The sequence below is a fragment of the Melozone crissalis genome, unplaced genomic scaffold (genome assembly GCF_028551555.1).
Source record: "Melozone crissalis strain CALT ecotype California unplaced genomic scaffold, PUWL_Pcris_2 ptg000016l_1, whole genome shotgun sequence".
NCBI classification, from domain to species: Eukaryota; Metazoa; Chordata; class Aves; order Passeriformes; family Passerellidae; genus Melozone; species Melozone crissalis.
The window spans coordinates 23,315,159-23,341,360 of NW_026535794.1; the positions used below are offsets into that span (position 1 = coordinate 23,315,159).

A 26,202-nucleotide genomic window follows, 5' to 3' on the forward strand; every position below is an offset into this window, starting at 1 on the left:
TGAATGATGGCTTGCATTTTTAGTTAATTAACCATCAGAGCTGTGACATTGTGTAATTTCTCTGGTTTAAGTGTAGCAATTTGCTATTATCTTGAAAAGCTCCAAAGATACCTCCTTATAGGTGAAGAACTGCTCCCAAGTGCCACATAGCATTTTGCAGTCTGCCCTGGGATGAAACTGTTGGCGGGACTTAAAGTACTGATAATGTGAAACTTGTACTTGCAGCTGGCTTCCAGGGAGAGTTTTAAAATCTAAACTGAACTCCATAGTTATTTTACTTTTTTTTTTCTCCCACCCCCTTGGAAGAAACCCTGACCTGTGTTACATGGGGTCTTTGTGTGTTCCATCAAGTCCATTCTTAATTCTAAATATCCTTTGCCAGGTTCCCCAACCCTCTCTGTGGTACCACGGGCAGCAGAGCACCTATTTGTGCTCAAGCCAAGTTATGTTCAACCACAATCTGCAAATGGTGTTGGGAGTGGGGCAAGGGATGGGGCTAGCAGAGGAGAAGGAGTGGGATAACAATAGTAGGAAGTCAAGCAAAAATGCTGGGAAGCCTGCATGGGTGAACAAAGACTTCCTAACAAGAGTCAAATGTGAAAAGGAATTAAATAGAAGGTAGAATTGAGAACAAGTAATGGGGAAGGAATACAGATGTATCTTCCAAGCATGCACTTAAAAAAGACAAAGGCCACCTTGAATTGAATCTTTTAAAGAAGGTCAAAGACAAAGCCAACAAGAAGGGCTTTAATAAAATAAATAGATTTTTTTTTTTCCATTTTTTTCAATACAGTAAAAATAATTGACTTTTAATTGTGGGAAGTTTGTGTGAGTTTTATTTCACTGCAGAGAGACCCTGCAGAGAGAGCTTTAGATACAGACAGACCCCTTGGCAATAATCAGCTGTATGAAGTTTAACAAGGGTGAGTGCCAGGTTTTGCATCTGGAGTGGGTCAATCAAGTATGGACAGACTGGAGGATGACTGGAAAGCAGCCCTGCAGGAAGGGACATGGGGGTCCTGGTCAATGGTGAGTTGAATATGAATGAGCTGTGCCCTGGCAGGCAGGAGGGCCCACCCTGTCCTGGGGGGCATCAGGCCCAGCATCGCCCAGCTGGCAAGGGAGGGATTGTCCCTCTGCACTGGGACGGCCTCACCTCCAGTGCTGGGCAGTTCTGGGTGCTACAATATAAGGATAGAAAGGTCCTAGAGAATGTCCAAAGGAGGACTGCAGAGATGGTGGACGACCATCTAGGGGGAAGCCATATGTGGAGTAGCTGAGGTCACTTGGTCTGTTGAGCCTGAAGAAGAGACTGAGGGGAGACCTCACTGCAGTCTAGAACTTCCTCAGAAAAGGAAGCAGAAGGTGCTGATCTTTTCTCTGTGGTGACCAGTGACAAGACCCAAAAGAAGGGTATTAAGCTGTGTGGGAGAGGTTTTGGTTCGATATTAGGAAAAAGTGATTCACCCAGAGGGTGGCTGGGCACTGGAACAGCTCCCCAGGGAAGTGGCCACAGCACCAGCCTGACAGAGTTCAAGAAGTGTTTGGACAGCACTCTCAGACACGTGTGTGATCCTTGGGGATGGTCCTGTGCAGGGCTAGGAGTTGGACTTCATTGATCCTGGTGGGTCCTTTCCAACTCAGCATATTCTGTTATTCTATAACTTTGTAGGATGTTTGACTTGCTTTCACTCTCCCTTGGCCCAATACCTTCTTTGCCTCTGGAATGCAGTTCCCTGTTTTTCTGGCTTGTCTTTTTTGCCTCTTTCCTCTTTCCATGGCTGTCTGCCACTTTTCCCTTAACATCGTGCCTGCCTTTTGGCACATATTGGTCTTTACTGGTGCTTACTCACTCTTTTTTTTTCTTTCTCCTGAACATCCTTCTGTCCTGTTCTCCCTCAACCTCAGACAAATTTATTGTTGACAGAATAAGGTCAAGAATTGTAAACATTGTGAAAGTATTTTCTCATAATTTCAACTGGAAGTTCTTCATGTTTTCTTCTGGGCCTCACACTTGAGAGAGAAGAGAAGAAAATTTTGTTCAAGAGAGTGGAAGTCCTGTTTTTTCAGGAGATCTGAAGCTGCCAATCTGGCTAGAAACCAAACTGGCAAACTGAGAAGTCTGGAGATGCCCCTGTGACTAAGGTAGGGAAAAAGAGAGGAAAAGATAACAACTACTACATAAGTTTGGAATCATCCTTTAGAATTTGTTAATGGCATTCAGTTTTATATGTTGCTGGAGCCACTGATGCTAGGTTCAGGCAAAGTCAACATGTGTAAGGCTTGATGACTATGGTGCTCAAACTCAAAGGAGTTGAGTTTCAGCACACTCTGCTTTCTTCAAAGTGGAGCTCTGCAGGGGAGCCCATTTCCAATGGCTCTGTGATGAGGGTCACTGGAGCCCAGGGTGTGAGCCAGGGCTGTGTTTTGCCTGCTAGTTCATTGTAGCAGGCAATTATTACATAGATTACATAGAAATGAAAACTATTTCAGGATGTTGAAGATGCCATCTCAGCTGAGCTGTGTTCATCTCCTCCTGACTGTTTCACTGATGCACACATTACTGTTCCCCGTCCTAGTACAGTCTGCCCAGTGCTCCCCCAACCCCAGGAGGTTTCTGGGGAGCCAGGAGCCATCTGAAGCACAGGCCAGCAGGGGTTGCTGTAGGAGTAGGAGATGGAGAAGATGCACTGCCTCCTTTTTGGAGAAGCTCTCTCTCAGGGTTTGCTGGTGTTGGCTCCTGCTGCCCCCTTTTCCCTCCTGCCACACTCAAGCTTTCTTGGGCTGAGTAGTGGATTCCCAGCACGGAGTAAGTGTCTATTGCTTACTCACAGTTTTGTGTATTTTGTGCATTCATAAATTAAGTAGTAGGTTTCATCCTTAAAATGCTGAAAGTAACTTGAGAGTTCCTATTTTGACTCAATAAATTTTAAATACTTTTTAATATTTATTGTTTATGTAAAAGTGGATAGTGATATTCATAGTGCTTGTTTTCAGGGGCCCATAGATTATTTCTATAATGTCATTTTGTCACTCTAGAACTTGCTGATATCTTTCAGGGCTGGGACAGAATTGAATTGGGAATGATTAGTTTCATCCTTTTATTGAATGTTGAGTTTTTCCCCTTAATTCCTGTGAAATCACCATTAGCTATTTTGGCTGCAGTTCTGTGTTGGGTTGAGGCAGTGCTACACTGTAAATCAATATCTTTTCGAAAAGACTGCTGTAAATTGCCTAGATAGCATATGCATGGTTACTTTGGCTGCAATGCTGCTGCAGAGCCTGGATACTCTGCCTTTCTGGGAACTCCACAGGCAAGTCCATCATATATTTAAAAAAAAAAATCTTTTTAGAAAGAGCATAGTATTGCTGATGAAATTTAGACAGAGAAATATTGTACCCTCGGTGCTTATCTGTACCTTTTATATTCTAATCCACTGGGATTACCCTGTCTTGAGGGATTTCTTTGTTTGCTGCTTTAGATTTCCCCCTTTCTTAGCTGTAGTACAGCCGTACCATTTCAGCTTGCTAGTGCAGAAAGATGTTGTGAATTCAGTTGCTGAATGAGCCCGGCCTGACTGCAAACGCTAACATTGCTAGAGGGATGCCAAAGAGTTGCAGGTGAATCTGACCTGATCTGGGCAACAGCAAAACGGTAAGATGGGGCTTGTTTAAATCTCTGGGATTAATTGGGTGCTGGGGTTTCCTGTTTCGGCCTGAAACCTAGCTATCACATGCTTCCAACTTGAGCAGGATTCATTCTGTGCATGTCAGGGTGGGTTTTCTCGGGATTGCTTAACATCCAGGCAGAGGGAGGCAGTGGGAAGCTGGGAACGCCACATGAGACCTCTCGGCAGCCACCCTGGTGAGATTGCCCAGCAGTACTGCCTGCGGTTTGTAAATACCAGGGAAAAGGTAGGGGAAGGCTTAAAAGCCGTGCTTTTCTCGGTACAGCTTTGTATCTCTCTCTCTCTGGCAGCGTTGTTTATAATTGTATTAAGAGGATAGTATGGGCAATTTTTTCCGATACATGCTTGGCTGAACGCCCTCTGGGATGAGTGAGTGAAGGACGTGATCAGCCACTTTCTCATCTCTGCTAACAAGTCTATGCATCTTGCTATATCTGAATAAATGTCTGTAACAGTTACAGATTTGCTGGGTGGCAGAAGATAAAATTAAAATCATCCTTTATAGAAACATACTATTTCATGGATGTCAGAATGTTTTTTTGTCTTGTTAGCCTCCGTCATGATTTTATTCCTCTTGCACGCTGTCTTTATTTAATATAACAAAAAGTGAGGTAGTCTTTTTAGGTAGTCATTCGTGAATGCTTATGTAGGAGTGTGTTGACAGTGGTTTGGATCTTAGAGGAATATTTCAACATATGAAAGCTTGGAGCAGCCGCATGTTCAGGGAAAGAGAGGAAGAAAAGAACAGCAGTTACCATTAGTACAGGACAGAAAGATTAAAATGTGGCCATAGTGTGGAATTATTAGAATTATTTCTGATGACTTAACTGACAGCTAGTGTGTTTCAGTTGTAGATCAAGCCATAGAAAACTAACTCTCAACAGAAATCCTTTGGAGCTAAACAAAAAAATAGTATTTCACCATATGTCCTACTATTTAAAGGAAATGAACTCTGGTAGTAACAGTAGAGTGATGAGAGATGGTTTTTGCTTTTACTAGTTAAGGACAAAAGCAAAGGGGCTTTTTTTTTTTTAGAGGAGAATGCTTATCTTTATGCAGCATGTGAATTATACTCCAAGAAGAGATCAGTTGTATATCAGTGTGGGATCAAATAACTAGTTTGACAGGGATTCATGTTTTCTTTTTCTGTACTTGCCAATTAAAGGGTTCTTCTTCTTTGTCGCTGAATATGATTAAGGGGTAAAGATTCAGTCCAACATCAATTATTTTATGAAGCTTTCATTATTATTTTGCTGGAGTTCCTTCTTCAAAAATGCTGTATATACTGTGTTGTAAGTGGTGTGAGGTGGTCAGTTCACATATATACAGCCTTAATATACACAGTTTTTTCTCAGAAAGTAGAGATGCCTTTTGCTGTTGTTGTTGTAGAATTACCCATAATGTTTCCATTGCAAGAGTTAAAGTTGTATTATTCTTTTATGATATTGGAAGCTTTCCTTTGCTTGTATTGTTCTGTCTATTAATAAATTGCAAACCATTGTTTAATGCATAGGAGTAATCCAACCACTTGTGTTTGCCCATATATTGTACAACGGATGGAAGTCCAGGCATGAAGGATGTTTTTTATAGCAAATTTTAACTTGTGTTTTTCTCTTAGCGTTATCTTTTCATATACTTTTATATGTGAAATTTGTTGTTTCCATCATTCTTCTAGAAGTGTTTCTTCTCCCCAAGCCTAAAGTCATAATCTCTGTTAGCTGAGTTACTACTGTCTCTGGGTTCTCGTGTTTTGGTTTTCTGAGCTTAAGAAAAGAATAATATTTCAGAAATATTTTATTGGTAGATAATATTCCCGGTGATAATACTTAGTAAAACACAAATCCCAAATTGACTGGCTGGAAAACTTAAAATGTGCAAAATGTGGCCAAAACTTAAGAACACAGATGGGAAAGGGAAGAAATACATAGTTTAATAAGCAGTTACTGCCAAGTGCTCTGTGAGTATAAAGAACCTTGTGTGAATCAGTTTTGTAGTGAGGCTGGGGTCTGTTACAGCAGGAAATAAGGGATTACCTGAGGAGTGGGTGTTTGCCATAGACTCCTTAGTGACCCTGACTCCAGGAAGAAATAAATTCAAGGACTTGTAGCTGAGCAGGCAAAATATTGAGATCTCATCTAAGTGCAAGGTTGGCCAGCCATTGATGTCCTGTAGCAAAAATGGTCACCTATCATTTTTTTCCCTTTATTTTTGTTATTTTGCTGTATAAATCTTAAACAAAACCAGTACCTAAACTCTCTAAAACCCAGTCTGCTCTGACAGGTTTTGACATTTTCCCCTGGCACTGTTAGCATTGGTGGGCTGTTTGGAGGTTTGATGTCTGAGCAGGTGCTCTGTCTGTCTCAGACAGGCAGTTCTGTTTTCTCCCAGAGCCCCCACAGAGGAGAACATGGGCAGAGCCATGGAGAGGCTGTGATTGGGCTGAAGAGAAGGGTGCCTGGCTGGTCCCACAGGGCAGCTCTGCTGGACTCCAGCTCTGGAGGGAAGAGGTGAGGGATTATTTTGCTCTTGAAGGGAAATCTTTGAACTTCTTCCACTGGGCGTTTGCCCCTGCAGATTTCAGTAGCTGCCCTGTGTGGGTCTTTGGGGTCAGCAGGAATTTGCTGGGATGAGAGTGTGTGTGAGTACTCAGCCTGGGGCAGGTGAGAATTTGGGCTGTCATGTTCAGCAGCTTCGGTGCAGATGTGCCCCTTAAAGGTCACAGGAACTGCTGAGCAGATCCAGACAGCTCTGTTGGGGTTATTGCCCTTTGAAGTCCCAGAAAAGCAAAAGTACTCAGCTGTCAGGGACTGCTGGGCATGGTTTGTAAATTTGGTTTGATAATACTAGCCTTGAAATGTTCCTAAGTGTTTCAGGTATTGCTACAATGATAATTACAGGTTACAATCCCTGTTGAAATGAATAGGAGTATCCTAGCAAATATTACCTGAAGCAACAGAGAGCCTGTGCAGTATCAGTTCTCCAAAACCTGTTTCTGAACTAAAGAAAAGACTAGCTGGTGTTTTTAGTCTGGGAAGAAGAGGTTAATTACTATTTTCTGAACCTGAGTTCTCTTAGGTCCATCCTGGCTTCCAGAATATTTTTTTTCTGCTACTAGGTTAGGAAGGAGTGTACTGATCATGTTAAGAATCTGACCCGTAAGGACTTTATTTTTCTTAATACTGTTATTATAATGTTAATGTCAGGACAAGTTCTCCCAATAGCAACTCCATCAGTCCCTAAGTGCTCCTTCCACCCACCTGGTGACTTCTGTGTTTTGCTGTGGTTCAGTGAATGCCTTTCTGTGGCTGCTTTTTGCTTTTGACATAAACGTATTGTATATTGTCAGAATCATTGATTATATGCATCTCTTTGATGTGTGGCATATTTTTCACTGGTATATTTAATTCCACTCCCTAATATAAACCTACACATATTTCTGGATTTAGCAGTTTAGGAGAAAGCGAGTAGTGAAAGAGTAATTTAATATAGTACTGAATGTTGAATTCAGGGGGGTGATTTTGTATTATCAATCCCATAAACATGTAATTTTGCCTTTGTAAAGGTGACCTCTGGGCTTCCTCTCCATTGCTGGTGATCTTGCTCTTTTGTTTATCATATTCCTGGGTGGATGGACTTCTCTGGAGTTGCTATATCAGTTCTGGACTGGCCTGCAGAGGTCATGGAAATGTGCAGTTCTGTCTGTTAGTTGTCTTTGTTTTGGTGTGCTAGTCAGAAATGATGCGAGAGTGTGAGTGGAGATTTTTATTTTTTTTTGCAAATATTTGTAGGATTTATTGTCGGAATTTATATACTATAATTCTAGAGCTGAACCTGCCATCTCATCCTGCTTACTAGTTCTGTTGCAGCTTCTGATTGAAAAATAACTTGATAAACTTAACCTAGATGTTATATAAATGTAAAATAACCTAAGCTAATAACAAATATCATATCAGCAAGCTTTTGATCCAGTCTGTATCATTTTATCCAGGAAATTGAATAGAATTTGTCAGTTATATTTCAGTTTTGCTGTATTGATGTTTGTAATTTAATATTAAATTGTATAAAACTTACCTGAAGAGGAAAATACCAAATGTTTCCAAGTGAGCAGTGGGGAAGTAAAACCACTAGGAAAAGGCATAATGTCTATTTATATACTGTGAAAGCTTAGCTTCACTTAATTCATTTCTGATGCTTTTCAGTCTACAGGCTTAGAGTGTTTGAATATGTCCTTCTCCATTTTATTAAATCTTTGTGTAAGTACACAGAAAATATATTTAAAACATTAGAGGGTATGTGTAAAATAAGTTTGCCCAGACTTCCCTGTAAATAGTGAGGGTTTTAATGAACAAATTGGTTCTGTTGTTAAATATTGGCTATAGAAGTTTTATTTTAATGTAATGCAGAAGAGTTGTCTTGAAAAGTTCTACAGTTTAATGATGGAGTGGTTTGTTTTGCTGCTGCCTAGGAAAGTGGTGGAACCAGCCCCCGACTTTCAAGTTGGCAAGGAATTTTCTGTGTTTGGCAAAGTAGTCCAGATTCATAAAATTATATATTTATGAAATTATATAATTATAAAATGTGATTGCACTACTGGTAGGCAGCTGTGCAGGGTAAGTTATGCAAGATATCTACAATCACTCTGTTTTGTGACAATTTTGTCATGAAAAGCTTAATGTACTGTAAGGCTGGAGGACTTCTTACACTGATGTTCTAATGATAGATGTGATTTTTGACCAATTTGATTCTCAAAATTTGTTGCTTGTTGAAAGTGATTCATGATGAACTCTCAGCTTTGGAGGTGCAAATTGCCACCAGCTTCAGAGGGCTTGGCTGCTTTGTACTGTTACAGCTTATTCTTTAAAATTCATTTGAGCACAGTCATAAGTCTACTATAGCACATGTTTTGGCTTGAACACATCAAAGAAGCAGCAGTGATTTTCATTTCTCTGTTGAAATACAATTTTTTTTAAAATAAGCATTATCTCTATGCTGTTCATAGAATTCTCATTATAAAATTGTAGCCATCCTTCTTATGATGAGCTCTTCTCAGTATAAGCTTGCAACCTCTCCATTTTAAGTTTTATGCATCTTGGCAAGAAAAGATATACTAGAGTGTTCTTCATATTTTGAGTAACTTAATAGGCTATAATTTTCAATTATGCTCCTGACTAAATTCTGAATTGTAGGATATGGCATGTTTTCCAGTGTGACACATTATGCACTGAGAAGCAAGTTTCATTATGCCCCCTTACACCCTTTTGCTTTGAAAGTTATTGTGCTGCTGGCAAACCTGTGGTAGCTGCTAGACAATTCCTTTGAGACTTTTCATTCAAGTTTTATAGAATTCTGTAACCAGGTCATTTGTCTGAGGGGAAAAAACCAGAAAGAACAAGTTAAAAAAAAGAAGTCCGGTATATATGAAATCCAAACACAGATGAGGACTTTTCATTTAATTATTTGTGAAACTGGGTTTCTCATCCTTGTCTGAACTCTCAAGCTTCCATGAAAGAAAGCAATGGCAGAAAGGTCATGGATGGCTGTTAGTAAGATTTCAGGGAGACTGAATTGGAATGTAGGTTATTCAGATCTCTGAAGATTCCTTGCACAAGAGAATAATGACAAACTTGAGGCTCTTTTTCTGCCTCTACCTTTATACTGATTTGATAGAGGATACTTTGTCAAATGCAGTGGTTTGGAAGATAATATGTAGAGGAACAGATCTAGAATTGCTCAGAGAGCTTGTCTTTCCTTGTGACATTCATCTGCCTTGGATGCTGCATTTCTCAACCTCAGGGATGAAATAAGTAAAAGCAGGAGAGATTTCTTTCTTGGTGCTAAAATGAAACTTTGAAATGCATTAGCAGAATGAAGCAAGCAACTCCAATTACCTAGTTTATTGTCTGGCTTTTGCTGAAGATAGTTAAAAAGGGAAAGAAAGGAAGAAAAATGAAGAAAACAGGGAAAGGAATGAAGCATGTAGACTTTTTTTAATGAAGGAAATGTTCTGAAGGAAAAAGTGCCAAACTAATTTGCTATTCTAGTTTTGAATTATTTCTTGCAAAGTGCTTTTAAAATATCTGCTGAAGCTAATGTGAGAGTAGCATCGATTTGTTAATGAACATGCAACATGCATGCTGCTTCATTGCAATGAAGGTAAAAGATAACTGCAGACAAAAGATAACTGCAAAAAACCTTTTCACCTGCAAATGTGCGTATTTCACAAAGATGATTACATGACCAATCCCCTTCATCTTTTAATTTAAAAAGTGCTCTTCAGCATTTATGTGAAGAGCACACATGTGCAAGGTCTGAGTAGCTGGGCTTGAGTCATAGACTGTCAGGTACATGACCAGATCTCACCCACAGCAGTGTTTTCGTTGCAATCCCTGCTTGTACAAGGACAATTTTTTTTAGTTTCAGTCTGACGTACTTGACGATAACTGCGAAAGAATCAAGAGGCTTGCTAGGGATAGGCAAAGCAGCCTAAAGGAACTGGGTAGAACCTATTTTCAAGGCATGGAGTTGTTTACAATTTATTTTCTTAAAAACCTTACTGACAGCCTCAGAATCTAGCAAGAATAGGCATTTTGTTGTCAAGTCTCTCAAGATTTCTCACACTTGAACTTGGCAGCGGAAGACTTTACTGCATTTATGGATATGCCTTTGATAACTTCATGATTGGGGGAGTTTTGGAGGATAGAATAAAATTATAAACCTGTAAACTCAGAAAGGCATAATATACTATTCTCACAAAACCACTAATAATGCACTTATGGAAAGAAAACTGTATAAACTAGCACTAGCACATGTAGCCATCTGTTGGAGCAGGAGGCTGATATGGAAAATGGATTGAAAATATTTTTTTAATCTTTATTTTTAAATCCTGTTCACATGGTTACAGAGGAGGATAGACAACAGATACAAGTGGGTAACTAAGTAAAAGAGTATAAGAACCACCTGTCACAATTTCTCAGGAGTGTTTATGTTCAGACACTTTCTCCACCGCCGTTCTGGTTACCAAGGCATCCTTGGCTCGTGCCTGGCACTGGAAGCTGCCTCTGCCACAGTGACATCCCTGCTGATCCTCAACTGTGCCCTCCTGTTTGGTTTTTTGGAGGAGTGACCCTCCTATTTCTGGATACAGCAAGTCTGGACCCAGGTTAATGGAAGCAGCAGCAGCCTGGTTGCAATTTCAGGAAAGGCTTGCATGGCACATTGTGTTACACACCGGTGTGACAAATGTGAACACTGTGCAAGTAAAAGGAAGAATTTATTTGCCAGGTTTTATTACTAACACAGTTACTGTATTTTGGGGCATCAGTACAGAAATAGAGCAAAATGCCCCTTTAAATCAGCTCTCTTGAGTTTCTGTCTCTTTTCATGAGCGTTAGAGGCTGTCAGGACTTTGGTGTGACCTTTATCTGAGACCCTGTCCTTAGGTGACTCCTCCTGATGTCTCTTGTCACAGAACAGAGTTTTGCTTTGAGGACATATGTAGGCTTTTATAGACCTAAAATCTATTTAGGTCTAATCCAGACTCTCTTGAAAACTGGACTTTTTTTCTCTGCAAGGAGAGGAACATCAACTTTGATGGACTAGAAACTCACTTTTCTGAAGCTAGGCTGTGCTATGAACAGAAAAAAAAATTAAAAATGCTGAGCTTCTCCTTACCATGTTGAGGACACCTAAAATAATTTTCAGTAATTCCTAATTTCAGGATTGTGCTTGCTTCAGAAATTATACTGATATTTAGATGTCAAGTTAGCAGAATAAATACGTTCTATATTGCAGCTCTTGGTGTGTTGGTGGTGAAAGGAAAGAATTGTGTAACCAGTTTTAACTTCTAGTTTAAAATGTTATTTTTCTTGATGCAGGTAAAAATGTTTTGAGATTTTTATGCAACTGGGATTCCTACCCCAGGTCTGATCAGTTGGTTTTTCTGTGAGAGTGACTTTTCTCTCACTTGGCAATTCAGCACAGACATTTAATCAGCTCATTGAGTTCAGTCTTTCAGACAAACACAGAATTAATGTCAGAACTTTTAGTTCAAAAATTCTCCCATCTGGCACTTCAGTGACCTTTTTATATTCGCCTTCTTCCATATGACAATGACAGTTGGTTTAACATCAGCTTTGACTTTGGAAATAAAATGGCCATTTTGAGCTAGTGCCTTTGAGATGGGCTGTGGGAGGTGTATGAGTAAGTTTGTGGTAGGTACAGCAAGGAGTATACCATATCCCCAGATACCATTTCCAGTCTCTGAGCTCTGTTTTCAGTTGCACTTGCTAGCTCATAGCTAGCATTGCTAGCACTCTTTGTAGCCAATTAAAGTTAAATAAATATTACCCAAGAATATGAGTTATAGTTCTGGGACATCAGGAGAGGAAAAGAAGATTCTTATTTTACAAGCATTTTTTTCCTTGCATCTTCCTTTATTTCTACCAGCTCCCTATTTTTTTTTCCCCCTCTGTTACTCAAGTTCTCTTTCAGCTTCTTTTAGCTGTGCCCATCAAACGTTCAAACCCAAGGGCTGGTGTAGGTGATTACAGGGAGGGGTGAGTGTGTTCAAGGACCTCTCTCAAGTGTGAGCCTGATTGCACTGGTAGCTCTGGTATGAGCTGGCTGGTGATGTCGTGCAGCATTACATGCTCTACTTCCCCTTTCACAATTTTATCCGCTCCCTTATCTCATCTCTTGCTCTTCATGGATCTTTGCCTGTATTGTAGAGTTCTCACACACTGAGCTCTCTTCTCAACCTGTGCATGTTTCTGCTTGTGGGTGCAGCAGCCATTTGCTGACCCTCTCCTGGGGAGGATGGAGAGTGCTACCAGATGGACTGAGGAGAAGCAGGCAAGTCTTTTGTTTGAAAGGAGAAAGAGCCTCCCTATTGCTTTGTTCTGCAAAGAGAATGAATCTGCAGATAGATGCATTTTTATTTTGAACAAAGCTGCTTATAATACTCCAGAACATTCCCAAACTGTGTTTTATAAGTAGCAAATGTCAAATTCCAGGGATGCCAAAATCTGCAGACGACTTGTGTTCTCAATTGCCATGGTACCAAAGCATGGTAGAAAATAACATGCTTATAAATGGTAATAAAAACTTGTATCCAGATAGGATTTTTCCAATGAAAATTAATGGGAGACTAACTTTCTAAGCAATTCAGCTGTTGAACCAGTAGTCACCTAACCATATTTTTTTTATGCATCTCTCAGCTAAATGCAACTGCTAAGGCTTATTGTCTGTAATAATGAGATTGTTGCACTACTTCCAGTGGGTTTTGGCACTACAAATTATAATCTGTATCTTCATAACTTTTCACTTTACAAAGCCCAAGTGCTTTGCAGACTTAATTAGCACTCCCAGTTTCTGCTTGTGATAGGGATCACTGTTGAGAACAGAAAAATGGAATTGTGGAGAGGTTGAGTGACTTCCTTACCTCACATTATTTAGTAGTTTTAATTCTTATTTTTCTTGCCACATGCTTGATCTTGGGTTTCCCTGTATCTGATCCATTCATACTACATCTTCTGGAATGGTGGAAATGGGTGGAATTCAGATATTTCCTTCAGATTTTTCAGTAGCAACTTTGGATGTCCACTGTGGTATTTGCCCAGTCAGTCACTTTTCCCAGTGGCAATGACTAATAGAAAATAGTAGATGGTTGGCAATTTAAAAAATCTTTTACATAAGTCTGTATACACTGGATGACAAAAGTAAGCATTTGTAGTGTTAAATGTAAGAATTAAAACCCAGATGCAATGCATATTCCTGAAAGACGTGATGAGCTCCAGAGCAGGGTGTCTTTAGATTATACAAGCATTTTAAAGTTCTTTTCTTTTGTGTGGTGGGATATCTGACCTGTTCTGCCAGAATTGGTTGTTCTTTGTTGTAGGACTCTTGTTACAGAGGATATCTCTACTTATATGAATAAATTTCACTGATATGGGACAGGCTATATTTTACTAAGTACCCAAACAGGTGATTAATTCCTGGTCATTCATGACTGTTTTAAAATTCATGAACTGTAAGACTATAAATTACTTACATGGTTTAACTGATCAGTCTCACTCTTTCAATGCTATATGACTTTAACAGTAAATGAATTAGTCTAGCAACCTTTAATTTTAAGAATCGTATTTCTTTGGGACCTCTTAATTTTGGTGACAGTAATGAAGTGAAAGAATCTTGCATTGAAACTGTATCACAATAACTACATCTGATACACCATTTATTATTTTCACATTAATCCCAAATGCAGATAAAGGAGTACTGCTTTAAATGAGATTTAATGTGATTCAAAGAGGCATCTTTATTTAGAAATGGTTCCATGAATGATGATAGTGATTTTTATTTATTTAATGGGGCTTATTATGGAGCTTTACGCATGGAGGAAAATTATTCTTCTTGTGGTTTTAGTCTCCGAACTTCAGCAGTATTCTTTATGGGGGAAAAAATTGGCTAAATGCTGACATTGTTTTGAGATATGGTAAGTACCATGATGTTAGGGTGGAGGCTGTAGCCCCATGGTGCATTGGCCATACTGGCATAATGATGGCTAAGGCTCTTTATCCTAGAGCAGCCTTGGGATCTTCTCAAATTGACTGGGAGATGGGGCAGGAGGAGCTGGGAGCATGTCCAGGCTGTGTTGTTGTCTGTCATAGATTGTCTTCAGATTCTGATCTGCAACTAAGTTACAGAGTATAAACTATGTTGTGCTTTTTTGGGTTCTAACATGAGGAGTTCTTTCCTGAATATTCTGGTTCTTTTTACCTTAAATAAATTTAAAAAAACACGGAGGAACACTAAAATAACTTTTAGTATCAAGCTGCACTAACTTTTGTGGTGCTTTGCCAGAATCTGCGATAGCTCAAGTAATTACTGAAACTGACATGAATATTCTGATTTTCTAAGGTAAATCTTCCTTTTATGTCTCCTTTTAAAAGTAGACGAGAGCTCTTCATGTAGCTGCAAAGTGGCCATTTATGCTGTAGGTTTTAAGTGGCCTCATGAAATGTCTCATCATGGTGTCTCGTTTTGTCTTACATTTTTCAGTTGAGACTGAGTAAATAATTGTGAGCAAATTTTAAAAGTAGTTTTATTTCACTAATTAGAGTATGGAGAATGTGTATAGCTTGGCAGCAGAATGCACTTCCCAAGTTGTCTCACAATTATGTATTGACATTAAGGATCCATATGTGAAAAATGTAATGGGTAGGAAGATCATGGAGAGGTGCTTCTCTTGGAGCACACCTGGACTGACAGGGAACTTTTTTCCAAGATCTGGAAATCAGATTTGGGATTAGGAACTCTCAGCTATTAATACTGTTGCCTCACTGAATAGGAATAGTTATTGCTATTTTCCAGATAAAATCTTTTCCTACAAGATACCAAGTGCCCGGGCAGTTTGAGTGCTGCTTTGGAAGTGTTCTTCCAAAGAGTAACTTCAAACACAAGAAATTATTTTCTGTAGGACCACTGTGTTTTTGGTGTAGAAAAGCAAATCTCCCTAAAGGGAGACTGGTATTGGATTGTAGTGTGGCCTTTTCAGGATTTTTATCTTAGAGTCAAAGCAGAGACTTTGGGGATGAATGTTCTACAGATGAAATTTTCTGGTGTGAATACCATACATATAATTCCCATTGTTTTGTCTTACTTTTTTCCCATCTAGTTTTTTTCTTTTTTTTTTTTTTTTTATCACCTGCTCCTTGTCTTGGCCCCTCTCCTGCCGTTTTTGCCAACATCCATTTTTCATCGTGGTCCTCTGAGGTACTGAGATTCCTGTGAGGTGGGAACCTTGGTGCAAAGCAGCTATTTCCTCCCTTATTTTTCATGTCCAGGGCCACCTACCATGTCTTAGGCTGGAAGTGTTGAATAGTCCAGTCAATTCCTTGAGCCTTTTATATATGATATGAGGTTTGAAAGGGTAGTAATATTTTCTTAATTATTGATTATGAAGCAATCCATACATGATGCAGGTATTTTTGTGGATTCCCTGTTATACGTGTAATAATTCATAGCTGTTACATGTATTAAGTTGATTGGCTTATTTTAAAATCCTGTTTCCTGTAAAGAAGAAGTAAAGCATAAATGAGTATCCCATACCTCTGTTCCTCATAGTTATGGGATCTACTGGCAAAAATAGCTTATCTGAGAGAGAGAAGTGCGGTTGCATTGCCCTACTTTTAAAAGCCAAAAAGTTTTGGAAATAGTTTATCCCTCAGAAAATTTTGCCTTGAATGTAGTTTGTGGTGGGAGAAGCACAAAATCATGGCAGTAACTCCTGAAGGGGAAAGAATCACTTCAAGCATTGGCATACCTTAATGTTTACTTATATAATTACTTGTTTTAAAGAAATGGCAATTAAAACTGCTTAATGACTTATGCAGTTGGCTAGACAGAGGTTTCTTTAAATGCACAGTATATTCATACTGAGAGTTTCTTCTTCTTGATTGCGTTTTATATATCATAATTGTCATTTTGTATATGACAAAACAAGGTGTCACTTGTATTGTCTCTACATACATTTGAGATCAGTACTTTTTTGAGGCTACAGTTTTGAGGCTGCATTGGAAAAAGAGAGTTTCCATAACTTTCTGGATCTCCATTGAGGTGACTAGGGTTGTTCTGTGTGTAAAAGAATGGTTACTAAAAGAATAGTGCCCATCTGAAGAACCTATGACTTCTGGGGATAGAACAAATAAAAGGGGGTGAAAAGAAAAGTCTGGTCTTAGAGGTGACAGAATGTACTTAGAGGGAAAGTCTCACTGTCCCAGAGGATCACCCAGGAGCATCCAAAAGATTCTGAAATTGAACCAGTGTTCTTTATGATAAATACTGTGCTTTAACTGGAAAATGGTCCTAATTCTCGTATACAAAAAGAAATATGGAAATGAGAAGATGTGTTAGGCTTCCCCTGACTACCAGCAAGGAGCTACCAGGTGGTAGACACTGGTTTGCAAGTCTAACACCTTCTGATGCTAAGTATTTGTACATATCCTTTGAGAAGTTAAAATTTATAAGCAGCAATTATGCAGTATAAAGGAAAATTATATTTAAAAGGCTGAATTTGAATAAAAAAAAACCAAATCCATGATGTTCACAAAGGTGATGTGGTCAAGCTGGTGGAATCTATGATCATTTTAATACAGAGGAAGATTTCCAAAATAAGTTATGTTTCAGTTTTGCTTAGCAAATTGTTGCTTTTTTGCTTAAGCCACTACAGAATAAGTTGTGCCCTTAGCTGGAGCACGGGAGCAGCTGGTCAGCACTCCTGCTGGCCAGGGGCAAAATCTGCTCTACTGTGGTAGCTTAACCTTGCTGGTGGTGGTTAAACCTGAAACCACCAATGAGTTTGGGTCTTTAAGCTGGTTACAGCAGTGCTCTAAAACCACCAATGAGTTTATGACCTTTAGTTGGTTACAGCCAGTGCTCAGTGCTGACCTTTTAGAGCTGGTCCTTTTGGATTTTACAGAACAGATTCTCAGACTGTAGTTGGCTTGTCAATGGACTTGGCCTATCAATGGCAGAATGTAAAACAAATGCTTAAATATTGTTTCTCTTCAGTGTCTTATAGGCAGGTTAGACAGTTTGGAAATGTGTACCCTGCAACATCAGTGTGAGCTTAGCTTTGCTGGCTTCAGCAGTGCACAGCAGCCATTTGGAGAGAATGCTTTGTTTCTGCCAAGGAAATATTGATATCAGTGAGAGAGGAGTGATGAATTCAAGCCCTTGTCATATCTGGCAGGAGATGTGCTGCAGTTGCAGAACAGGCAGATGGGCAGGGTGGGCAGCCTCTGCTTTGGCATTTGTCTGCAGTGCTGAGGCTCTTCCACAGGTGACAGCCTGTGCATCCGCCAAGGTGTTTGACTTCTGAGCGGGGAGCTGGTCGGTGCCCATCTTGGTTTTAGTCATTTGCAAGTTGGAAGGTGGCTATTATAAGGTGATGATGGGGATTTTTATCCTACTCCAGATTCAGTCAGGTGGCCTGAAGGCTAAAGTGCCTCCCTTCAAAATCTAATTCCAAACAGACATACACATGGGGATTTTCCAGTGGAAAAAGAAAACAAGCAGCATCCATGGCATTATTATCTGTAGTATGTTTATAGCTGTGAATTTCAAATATTTTAATCTGCTACAGGTGCCTTGTTAACCTGAAAGGAAGACAAGTACTGCTTTGGAACTTTTGTCCATATCTCCTACCCCTGTTTTCTAGATCACAGGGTTTCAAATGCTGAGAAATAATGATTGCTGATTGCTGATTTATTTGCATCCATGTTGATTAAGCTGCTGTATTAACAGTGATTCCAATTTACATTATTTTAAAATGTCTTTGTTAGTAGCAAGCATTGCAAGAACATGGAGATGATAGTGGGAAGTATGTGGATACATGTCAGTGCATGAGAGTTGTTTTAAGGAAAAGAAACCAATTAGTTTTACAAGAAGACTAATTAAAAAGTCTTTGTGCTGCAGCTGTTTATCTTTTCTCTCTCTGAAGGAACAGACCAAAATTACATAATTGTCTTAAATTAAGCCCAAAAAAAGAATTATCATTTGGAAAGAAGGGGGATTTTTCCTTTTTTCAAGGAAGTTATAACTTGGTGAAGTTCTAGTCTTGGAGAATTTTCTTTAGTGAGAAGAAAGGCAAACCCTTGTAATGCCTGGTTTGTGACAGTAGTGATGTCATTCATTAGAGTTGACCTGGTACATGATCATTTGGCCAGATGGCACAGTGCAGGAAACCTACTTTAAATTTTTAATGTAGAAAAGAAATCTTTCATCTAGTGCTACGATGAATCATTAAAAAAAAAAAGCCAAACTCCACAAGGTATAGTAACCCAGTATTTCTATAAACAATTGGAAAAAGTTGGATTTCAAGGCACAAAATGCCTCTGGGAAAATGGCAAAGAAAAATTTATTTGAGAAGTTTTTGGAGATGCTTTCCTTTAGGAAGGAAGACTCCTGATTTATTGGTAATTTCTTTTTTCTTTTTTTTTAATATTAACTGTTTTAGGATAACAAGTTTTCCAAAATTAGTATAGATTATTAAATTGTTAATATGTGGAATATTAAATTGTTTTTATATGAACAAGTCAATTGACAGCAAATTAACACTGTCTATCCTTAAACACATGCAAATGTCATGGAAAAAGTACATTGTAGATTACTTTGACTGTCTTACAATTTAGGGAATCTCTTGGGTCTTCTTGCATCGCACTTCATAATTTTTCTCTGTTGCCTGAAAGCTGAAACTATTTCTTTTATTTCCAAGTAAAAAGTCAAGTCTCTTATGGGTGAAAACAGAAACTGAGGCCTCAAATACAACCCCTCACCAACAGTGTAATTTAAAAAAATTGAAATGAAAACCAGAAATGTACATGACTGGAGTACCTAAAGGTGCTGTTCTGCTCATTTGGTTCTTTTGTATAAACCATAGCACATTTTGATAGCTCAAGCAGCAAGTGGCAGTCTTTGGAGCTTGGCAGAGTCGTACTTCACAGTAACAAAGAATTGAACTTCTGTGCTTTAGTGTGCCATTAGGCTGCAGTCTCACGTTTCAGTGCCTAGGAATTGATTTACTGATTTGATTTTCTGAGACATATGGTGATAATAATAACACTGTATAAGCATTATTTAAAAATACCATAATATACCAGTATTGAATCTTTGGAAAGCCAGCACCAGCCAGTGCACATACAAACTACCATCATTTATTTTAGTTTAGTCTCATCCAATTTTGAACAAATGGGAATCAATACTGCTTGTGGATATCTGTGGCTAGATTGGAGAGAGAAGTGGCGTTGCTGCCAAGAACAAATTGTACAAGAAAACACAAATGTATGAATTTATGTATGTCCCTCCTTGGCCTTCCTTTTCCAGGATCTTTCGGTACATTGTACAAAGATAGGCTTTTTATAGCTATTATTGTGATGTGGGTGTCCTCTATGTAAAATGCATGTGTTGTTTTTTATTTTAGCATAGAAATAGAATGCTTATAAAGTTCAGTGCCTTTTTTGATGCTGGCAAGTGCATGGGATGATATCAACTTTAAGCCTGTTAGAGTCAACAAATGATGTTTTTTCTTTTCAGATATGTGTCACAAAGATGTCTACACGGAACTGCCAGGGAATGGATTCAGTGATCAAACCTCTGGATACAATTCCTGAGGATAAAAAAGTTCGGGTACAGAGGACACAGAGTAGTTTTGATCCATTTGAGAAGCCAACTAATCAAGTGAAGAGGGTTCACTCAGAGAACAACGCTTGCATTAACTTCAAAACTTCATCTGCAGGGAAGGAATCTCCTAAAGTCAGGCGGCACTCCAGCCCCAGCTCTGTAAGTGCACAGTCCTGGTACCCCTGCATGTGCCAAATGGTGGAATTAGAGGCACCAGATAAGTGTTTTCTTGCTTAAGAAGGGATTGTTTACATGGAAGCAACAAAGAAAAAGATCAAAGCTGCTATTAAATGCGGTTTTCCATATATATTTGTAGTGTTATTAATGAAATAGGATAAGAAAATAGAACTTGAAAAAGACTATGATTATGAAATTCCTTTCAGATGTTTTTTAGGGTGTCTTACAGGATTTCTAAGCATTTTCCTCTCCTTATCCCGGTATGTCATTACAGCTGCTATAATGTTTATGCAGCAAATTTGGCAGAGAATTGCTTATTTGTTAAGAGGAATTCTTTCCCATGAAGTTAAAGAAACCACATGAATTGTCTTTTTGATTTTTAGATTTCAGTTTTAGAGAAACAGATCAGATTTGATGGATTTTGTTTACATTTTATAATTCTCTTTTTAAAATCAAGTAGTAAAAATAACATTCATTTCCCTGTCAGAAACTCTTCAAGAGAGAGGGAAGAGAGAAAAATAACAGAGAAGGGTTTGGGAACACATCATAATAGTTTTATTCTCAAGTATCTTGAAAGAAACTAGATAAATAAAATGTCATGTCTTTAATGAGTAATGCCCAGAACAGATTTCCCCCAAAAGACCTTCAAAATTATTGAAAAACTATTTCTGTTACGCTTTGGGAAGAAAAATCCATAATAATGTGACCTTTGAGTTGAAAACTACAGATCTAAGTAGAATGGATGTAACACTTCAAATCTTATTCGGTGGGAAAAAAATTAAAAGGTTGATTGCCTCTTCCTTTTTTTCTTTCTTTTCTTTGTTTTGCTCTATCTTCTGGAGATCTTATGTCCTCCCTACAGAAATTTGACTGAAGCTTGTCAGACTTCTGACAGAAATGGCAGGAGATTAATTTTCTGTAGATGAGCTGTGTTTAACCCGTGTGGATTTAGTGGGTAAGATGTCACCCCTCCAGGGGACTGTCCTTTTTAGAAAAGGTTACATTTTAAAATGTAACCATCTGTAGCAAAAACAAATTTGCTTTTTTACCATCACTTGGCATTATATAGCTGCTGCCAAAGATGTCTCCAGTGTATTCCATCTGGGTCCATGACAAGGAATTCTTAACTATAAAACTTTTACAATCATTAGGAATGGAAGAATCTATTTGCGTTGCATTCACTTGTTTGTGATGCCTAATTATTTTTTGGCATGGCAACTATTAATTTAAATAATTTTTTTGGGACAATCTCAAGTATTTAGTGGCATTAACTTACTCCTTATCTCTGCTGTTCCTCTTAGAAACTATTACTAATTTCTGTTAAAGTTTTTGACATTCTCCTGTTAACACTGAAGGGTTTCAGCTGGTTTTTTTCCAGAATTTTGAAGCAGATGTTTTTGGAACTGTGCTTTTGGTATCTTGTTCTTTTCCAGAGGGCTGGCACTCTACTGCATCCATACAATCTCCCATGATCCTGGTGTTTTCTTATGTAAATGACATTAATGCTTCCTCTACTAATATGCTGCTGCTTAGAGCCTTAGCTAAACATATGCTTTTGGTAATCCTTGTCCACGGTGACTCACACAGACTTGCTGGATACAGGAGGTGCAAAGGAATTTCTTGAAATACAATTCTTATTTCTCAACTTCCTGTAATTCTCTCTGATTTTTATAGCTCTGTTTGGTGGACTCAGTTCCTCCTTTTGCTTGGAGGCATTTTTAGTAATTTTTGACTTTTCCTCACAAGGAAGAGCATGTGGAATAATGAAAGTGTTCATGGCAACGAAGAGGAAAGAGCAGTTCACAGCAAAAGGTGCTGTTAGCCCTCTGCTGATCAGGTCACACCTGGTCCTGCCTGGCAGACCTGAGTTCAGCCATCCAAGGCAGAGACAAGAGCAAGATGCTTTATTCCTATTCCCAGAACCTGAATACATGGCTTCAGGCAGTGGATGCCCTGATGCACATTTTATTGAGTGATTCCCATGTGGTTAGTTGCAGAAATGTATCATTCTGTGGTTTTGAATTAACAAAGGGTTTAGGGTTGTCTAGCAGATGCCCCTGATACTTACTCTTCTGATCATTACATCTTTTTCTTCCAAGTCAGCTGCATACTCTCCCTTACTGAGTTCATACTTGGTTCTCTGGAAATTCTCTCTTGTATAGGTTATACCAGTCTGAACAAGCAGTTCAGTTTCTGTAAATATTCTTGAACATATTATGCCCTCTGGGTCATATGGGCTACAGCTGTGGAGTTATTTTTCAGTTTTGGCTCTGCTTTCTGTAAGCTTTATTTTAAGATGTTCTGATAGAGATATGCTACCTTCAATTTTCCCTTTCTCTGTTTGATTAATAGAGGAACAGAATTAGAGTTAGACTTCCATTTTGTCTTGTCTTTTCATCATTTGAAGTTCTCTGTACAGAAGGTACATGGCCAAGGCTTGCAGTTTCTATATCACTCACTGCTTCTGCTCAGGTAAAAGTCTTTTATTTGTCTCAGAAAAATAACATTTTTCGAGATGTGACCTGAAAGACCTTGTTTATAATGCCCTGGGGTGTCAGTTTCAGTTTTGATTAATCTCAGCAGCTTTATCACCTCTCTGACAGGTATCAGTTTCAGTGTTTGGTAAAGATTACAAAATACTCTGCAGGTGGTGTGTTGCCCATTTTGTGTAGTCCATACCTTTGAAATGCACTGCACTTTGTGATGAGAAAGATGAAACACAGAGGTTTGGGGAAGCTGGAGCTCCATCATCCTCACACAGGTTGTCACTTGGAAAATAAATCTCTTGCTTTTGAACTTGAAGTATTTTTCTGCAGTTAATGTCACACATTGTTGCAACCTGGTAGAATTCCTGTTCTGTTAATTGGTGCAGTAGTGTACAGACAGAATTTAGAACTTTTTGTTTGTTTCTTCTTGTACGACAAGAATTTTTTTTAATTTTTACACTTAGAATCTTCCCACCCTCTCTGCTTACTTTGAACATAAGAAAACATCTATGGAAGTGATTTCCAAACTGCTTATGCTGATTGAAATTGTAAGTTTCTATGAGCTGAATTTTTCAGCAAAAGAGAATTATTTCTTTATCACAACAGAGTAGTGGATAACCTGGAGGTAGTGAAGTAGGCGTTTTCCTTCCTGTGCATTGCCTGTTAGCCACTGTTAGAAGGGAATTTGGCTTGACAAACCTTTTCTCTGGTCCATCCCAACACAATATATGTGTTGTGTGTGTATATAAATAAAATATACATATAACTATAGCTGTGCATACTTATCCATCTCTGTCTATATCTATTTTTCTAAAACTCTCATGCTGAGTCCTTTGTCTACTAAGGCAAGAAAATGCTTTTCTTTTCTCCTTAAATGAAAAAAATTAATACTACATAATAAACTAGACAAAAATCACAACTGAAAAGCAAACATGTGCCACTCTGCCCCAAACAGCTGGTTTTAAAAGATGGCTTGACTCTAATTATCTGAGAATTTTATTTGAGATCCCTGCTCTTTAGACACGTGATCAAACCCTCCAGTGCAAGGTAAAGTTTTGGTGTATTGAGTTCACATTTTATACACTAAAATATTACTTTTGTACCCTATATAAATAGAATATTGCAAGCTGTATAAAGTAACCATCTGCTCAAGATTTAGTTATGTAGCGATGTATTTAGTTATGTAGTGCACATCAGTTTGTTCTCTTTGAATAGCTTAAGCTCCCTGGTGGTGAATTTAAATATCATGCATAGGTATAGGTTCCTACCTGTCAGTTACTTTTTAAAAACAAAATCAAGCAAAACGCTAATATTCTACTAACTCAGATAAATGTAAAAACCCCAAACATTAAAATAAAAATAATTGCAATAAGCAGTGCTTTACTGCACTGACTCTGTACTTTTTTTAGGAGAGCAGCCTTTCTTCTGTTTCTGTAACCTTTATTAATTTTCAGTTCTGATACATGCAACTTTCCTCCAAAAAGTACAAGCAAAAAAGCATGAATCCTATAATGATCCTACTGATCCTGTTAGCACAGCTAAAATAAGTTGTGTAAGAAATCTAATTCTAAAATAGACACTAATGTCAGGATTTTCCCTGAAAGCTAGACGTCATTTCTGTCTACCAAAATAATCGCTTGCTGTGCCGATCTTGCCTCTCTTCCTCTTCAGATGTAGGCAAACTTCTCCAGTTTGGAACCTGTAAATTCCTAAGGGAGCTGCATCCTTCCTGGTTGATGTGTTTTATGGAGGTAGCATAATTTCAGAGCTCGGTGTAGAGTGTGGTGTGTTCTTACTGGCACAAAGGAAGCATTAATAAATCCTTAACCTGAAGGATATTCTCTAGATGAAAAGGCAGATAAAATGTGGCAGTTGAGCCAGCTCCTGTGCTCTAATAGCCTGGAGAGCAAGTGAAGAACTTTGAAAACTGCACCCTTCACAGGGAGCTCTATGGTTGCTTCAGCCCAGGTTGCTCTTAATTGATGGCTGTGTGTTCAAGGGTTAGGAAGATGCAAGCAGCAGAACGGGATCAGAGAGTGGGAGAACTGAGGCTGAGGCTTGGTTTGAATGCTTGAACATCTTTGTATTCCTTGAACATTGCCCTAGAAAACAGTCCCACTTTCAAGACATGGTCAAACTGGCCTATTATTATAGGTAGGATACAACCTGCAATTAGTGTGGAAACTGCATCTGGTTTTGTGAAAGAAGGTTTACTCTTGTGACAAAGACGACAAAATGCTTAAAAAGTAATCATCTGTCATTCTAGTGATTTAATCTCAGTTGAGCTTCCTGGCCTGTATTTTTCTTTCAAGTTTTTCTAGCAATCAATTTATTTCTTTTCAGGTGTATAACAAAGCAGATATTCACTTTTGATTTTTCTTTAGTTTACAGAGGTACTGTGAAAATAATATTTTTCTCTTGATGGTAGTTTTATATTGAAGTTTAATATCCCCCAGTTAAAAAAAAAAGAGAAAAGGATCTATTTAAAACTTAGACTCAGGAGTGTGGCAGTTAAGTGTGACATTCACAAGCTGTTCTGCAGTTATGAAAAATGCATGAGAACATAACCCACACAGCTTCTATAGGAATAGTCAGGTGATTTTCAGTGTAATTTTCCATTAAAGCCTTCTTTATTACATAGATTTTGAAAAATTCTGAGAAAGTATTCATGTGTCAATGTAATGCAAGGATTCACACTGCAAGACCTTGTTTTAAACCTATTATCTCTCCTACAGGCTGTATCAATGAAACAGCCATTTGAAACTATGTGGTCAGAAAACACAGTTTCTTCTCATTTCTTTTTTCCTTTATTATTTTTAATACTCTCACATCAGCTTGAACTACTAGCTTCTTCTATTTCTGTACTCAACATTTTGGCATACTCTCTCTATCCTTGTTACTATGATCTGTATTTCCTTAACCAGAGGGGGAAAAATATCTAATCTTGGTTACTGCAAGCCATGCTGCTAAAAATGCTCACTTCTGTGCTCAGTGGTGCTCTTAGACTGATCTAGCACTGGGAAAAATGTAGGCTTATAATAAGAAAGCTGCCTAATGAAAACTATTTTCAAGGAAAGTGGAACGTGAAGGCAAACAAGTAAAATTCCCAGTGAGTTTCCTGAGGGCAAAGATCTGCATTGCTCTGTGCTCCAGCTGCCCATGTCCTCTTGGGGATAACATGATCTACCACAACCTGTGCTGACTTTCACAGTGACTTGGGACTGTTCTTCAGAGGCATGAGGACCTTTACTGTCTTTTGTCTCAGTAATTCATTTAGCTTTCCCGTTTGAGTTCTTTGAAAGATTTCTCCAGAGCATGCAAGTTCAGTTTGTAGTGAATTTTCCAGTTGTATCAATTTCTTGCTGCCTGCTTGTTTACTGCCTATTTAACTTTTTGCTTTTAGACAGTTCAGTCCTGGTCATGTGCATCTAGGTGTTGGGGGTTTTTTCTCAGCTTTGTAAGTTGGGGGGTTTTTTGGTAGCAAATGAGGAGCTCTAACATGGAGCAACAAGCCCAAGTAGTCCCAATGATGTTTGGTACATAGAAGGGTTGCCAAGCACTGGAAAAGGCTTCTCAGGGAAGTGACTGAGTCACAATCCCTGGAGATATTTAAAAGATGTGTGTAGATGTGGAGCTTGGGGACATATGGGGTGGGCTTGGCAGTGTTAGGATTA

The 26,202-nt window shown here is 38.6% G+C and overlaps 1 protein-coding gene across 6 annotated transcripts in view; it reads left to right on the plus strand.

Moving 5' to 3' along the window:
- The window catches only part of CDK14 (cyclin dependent kinase 14), a 344,941-nt gene that overhangs the window by 62,593 nt on the left and 256,146 nt on the right, over window positions 1-26,202 (plus strand). For 2 of the 6 annotated variants that reach the window (XM_054273458.1, XM_054273457.1), the window contains exon 3: window positions 19,779-20,024. In XM_054273458.1, the coding sequence (XP_054129433.1) occupies window positions 19,779-20,024 (246 nt within the window). Of the gene's footprint in view, window positions 1-3,509; window positions 3,656-3,789; window positions 3,916-6,174; window positions 6,197-19,778; window positions 20,025-26,202 lie in introns of those variants that run through there. The other 4 variants (XM_054273460.1, XM_054273461.1, XM_054273459.1 and 1 more) reach the window with 4 other exon arrangements.